The sequence below is a fragment of the Elephantulus edwardii genome, unplaced genomic scaffold (assembly GCF_000299155.1).
Source record: "Elephantulus edwardii isolate Elephantulus edwardi_28Jun2011 unplaced genomic scaffold, EleEdw1.0 scaffold00077, whole genome shotgun sequence".
In the NCBI taxonomy this organism is placed as follows: domain Eukaryota; kingdom Metazoa; phylum Chordata; class Mammalia; order Macroscelidea; family Macroscelididae; genus Elephantulus; species Elephantulus edwardii.
This window is the reverse complement of record NW_006399827.1, coordinates 15,010,535-15,013,789: the sequence shown is the minus strand read 5'-3', so window position 1 is coordinate 15,013,789 and position 3,255 is coordinate 15,010,535. Positions and strand designations below refer to the sequence as shown.

The window sequence follows — 3,255 nt, the reverse complement described above, 5'->3', positions numbered from 1 at the left end:
TGCAGGCCCCAGTGCTGCCAGTCCAGCTGCTGCCGCCCCAGCTGCTGTGTGTCCAGTTGCTGCAGGCCCCAGTGCTGCCAGTCCAGCTGCTGCCGTCCCAGCTGTTGCATCTCCAGCTGCTGCCGTCCTTCCTGCTGTGGCTCCAGCTGCTGCCGCCCCACCTGCTGCTTCCGCCCAGTGTGTGGTCAAGTCTCCTGCCACACCACCTGCTACCGCCCAACCTGTGTCATCTCCACCTGCCCCCGCCCCACCTGCTGCGCCTCCTCTTGCTGCTGAGCCACCTGCCTGAACCATCCCTTCTTTCCTCACAGGAGCAGACCCTGCGCACCTCAGTGTAGGAAAGGCTATTCTCACCTTTACGTGTCCACACTTTCATCTCAGGACAAGTACTGTCCTTTGCTGATTATCCCTTCCAAGAAAGCACAAAGTATGACATTAAGTAATATTTATAGCAAGAAATTAATAAATTAACCCCAATTCTACTTTCTATGTTTTGATTTCTGAAGGTCAAGTCATCCTGTCCCAAATATGGACATCACCTGATGGCACTACCCTGTATTTCCTTCCACAGTAATATTTTTGTATCTTACTGCTGTTGTTTCTTAATAAAGTTCTGCTTTCCTGGCCTAGAAACATGATCTTCTTATATTTGTGACTTTGTTGTGGTCCTTCTCGGTTTCTGGGAAATTATATTCACAATAACCACAGAACGTAATTGGGTTTTTCAAACTTTTCTATCTCTATCAGGAAAATCTCAATAGATAGTGATATATTAAAAAAAAAAAAAGACCAAAAACATTAACTCCAAAACTAAAAAAACATGTAAACAAACTAACAAACAATCCCAGAAATAGCAATAATATATCAATTTCTCTAGGAGTATTGAAAAACTTGAATTTTGGTAGGCATATGGACGAGCCACAGAAAACCTTCCTTAAATAAATTATCTTTCCTTGCATTTCATGTCTCTCTCAGCTGTTTATCTGTCTCGTTTTCTTTCTTCATCTTTCCACCATCTGCCTTACCCTGACCTTGCCTCTTGCCCGCCCCATCTCTTAGAAAGACAGAGACATTTTAGAGGTTACCCAAACTCTCATATTTGACTCAGTTTTCACAAACTTAGCTTCTTTAAGTTTACCCTCGTCCATCAACAAAGTAACTACCATTCAGGGAAACCAACTTTTCTGAGAATCCAGGTAAACAGCATAAAATAAGAAGATGTAAAAAAAAATTAATATTTTATTATCTCAATGACATAGATGTGTAACTGACAGCATGATCTTGAGAAACGTTGTCAATTTGTTCTATGAAAACTATAGAGTGGACAAGGAATCAATTCCTGGATTAATTTTACTCTTAGGCCAATCCAGGGTGCTTCCAAATTTCTATGAACTCTATCCTGGGATGGGAAACGGGAGAAAAAATTCCGATGAGTTCATGCTAGTGAAAGTAGGAGAAACATTAAAAAAAATCACATGTACAAAACACACATTCTAAGAGTTAATAGGTTAATTAATAAGAAAATGATATTAAATCACATATATCTTTAATCTTCATGAAGTCTATTATGTAGTTAATAACAGCAATGAAAGAATAATTTTCCACTATGTAGGGGAATTATTCCTCATTTCCACTCAAAAGTACATCTTGGATTATGAATGAAGATTGCTTGTATCTTCAATTAGTCTCATCATATGGAATATTTTTTAATGCCTTGGAATATTCTGTGATTTGCTGAACCACTGGGAGTTAAGTGTCTAAAGTAAACACACTTTAGGCTTGAGCTAGGAGACCCACCAACATTTGTAAGTTAGTTAAAAGAGGAGCAACAGCCACCATAGAACATTGAAAAGAAACAGCCAAAGAAGTAAGAAGATAACTACTAGAAATAGACTTCAAAATTCCAAGTGAAGGAAAGAAAGAGCTGCTTGAAAAATTAAAAGACAGCATTTTGCTTGTAGTTGATAAAGTAGATTGTTAGTGTCAGAAGGACACTAACAAAAAATAGCCATTTGGAACCACTGGAATTTTACTGATGCAGCTAGGATTTGAATGCCCACTACTGCAGAAGAAAATGAATCATCTTAAGTGGATGGACAACAAAACCATCTAGGATATCCAGATTTTTTCCACATATAATGTCTGACATTTTAAAAAAAGTACTACCCATGTTAAAAAAGATGACTCAGTTTCTAAAAACAAATAAAAAGCTACAAAAAACAAATGTTTTTCATATGTAGATTTAACCCAGACTTTAACAAGTATGTTTTAAATAATAGATGAAAAAGAGCAAATGTCATCAGAGGTTCATTGGGTAAAGGGAATGACAATGCACAGTAAGGAGTTGATGAAATATTGTCCTGAATTCATTGTATTAGTAAATCAGAGGCTCCGGTGGCCTAGTGGCAAGGAGTGGTAGTGCCAACCCAAAGGAACATGGTTTGGGATGGGTAATTGACCCCCAATGTGATTTACAGTGTCTGAAAACCAACTATAGAGTTAGCTATATATCGATTCTCATTTGCCAGCACATACCAACAATAACAATATCAATAAGTAACAATTCATGTTGTTGTTGTTGTTGTATCTGTTATGTGCCATCCAGTCACCTGCAACCCATAGTGACCCCATGTACAACAGGCCTAAAACTTGCTCTATCTTGTGCCAATTATATTGGCTCCTACATATCCACCCCCAATACCCCAGTCACTAAATCAATCCATCTCATTGAGGGTCTTCCTCTCTTGCCCTGTCCCTCCACCCTCCCAAGCATGATGCCCCTCTCCAAGGGCATCATGTCCTTGCAACATGTCCAAAGTATTTTAGATGAAGGTTCAGAATCCTTGCCTCCAAGGAGCAGCCTGGTCTCACCCTCTCTAGGACAAACTTATTTCTTCTCCTAGCAACCTAAAATGTTTATGAATGACTAGAAGACATTTGTAAATCTGCACTCAAATAGGAAGAAAAAGAAAATTTTTATTAAAAAAATCTAATAGAGTAGTTTAACAACTGAAACGATGAGGAAAATGAAGTAGAAAATACAGAAAAGCACCTAAGAAACTTAAGAGTTCAGGTTAACATACACATAATCTAGAGTTCCAGAAGGAGGGAAGAGAGAATGAGACAAAAAGCAATACTTGAAGATGCATTTATTGATGCAGAATATACCAAAACTAATGAAAGGCATCAGGGCACAAATCTAAGAGTACAAAAGAAAATATTTCCATTTTAGAATTCTATCAAATCCACAGGAAA

General features: G+C 38.3%; 1 protein-coding gene across 4 annotated transcripts in view; it reads left to right on the top strand.

The window, feature by feature from the left end:
• The window catches only part of LOC102853475 (keratin-associated protein 4-12-like), a 713-nt gene extending 437 nt beyond the window's left edge, over positions 1–276 (top strand). For 2 of the 4 annotated variants that reach the window (XM_006889443.1, XM_006889442.1), the window contains exon 2: positions 1–276. This exon ends at the window's left edge or, in 1 of these variants, runs on beyond it. In XM_006889443.1, coding sequence (XP_006889505.1) covers positions 1–276 — 276 coding nt within the window. The other 2 variants (XM_006889445.1, XM_006889444.1) reach the window with 2 other exon arrangements.
• The last annotated feature ends 2,979 nt before the right edge of the window (positions 277–3,255 follow it).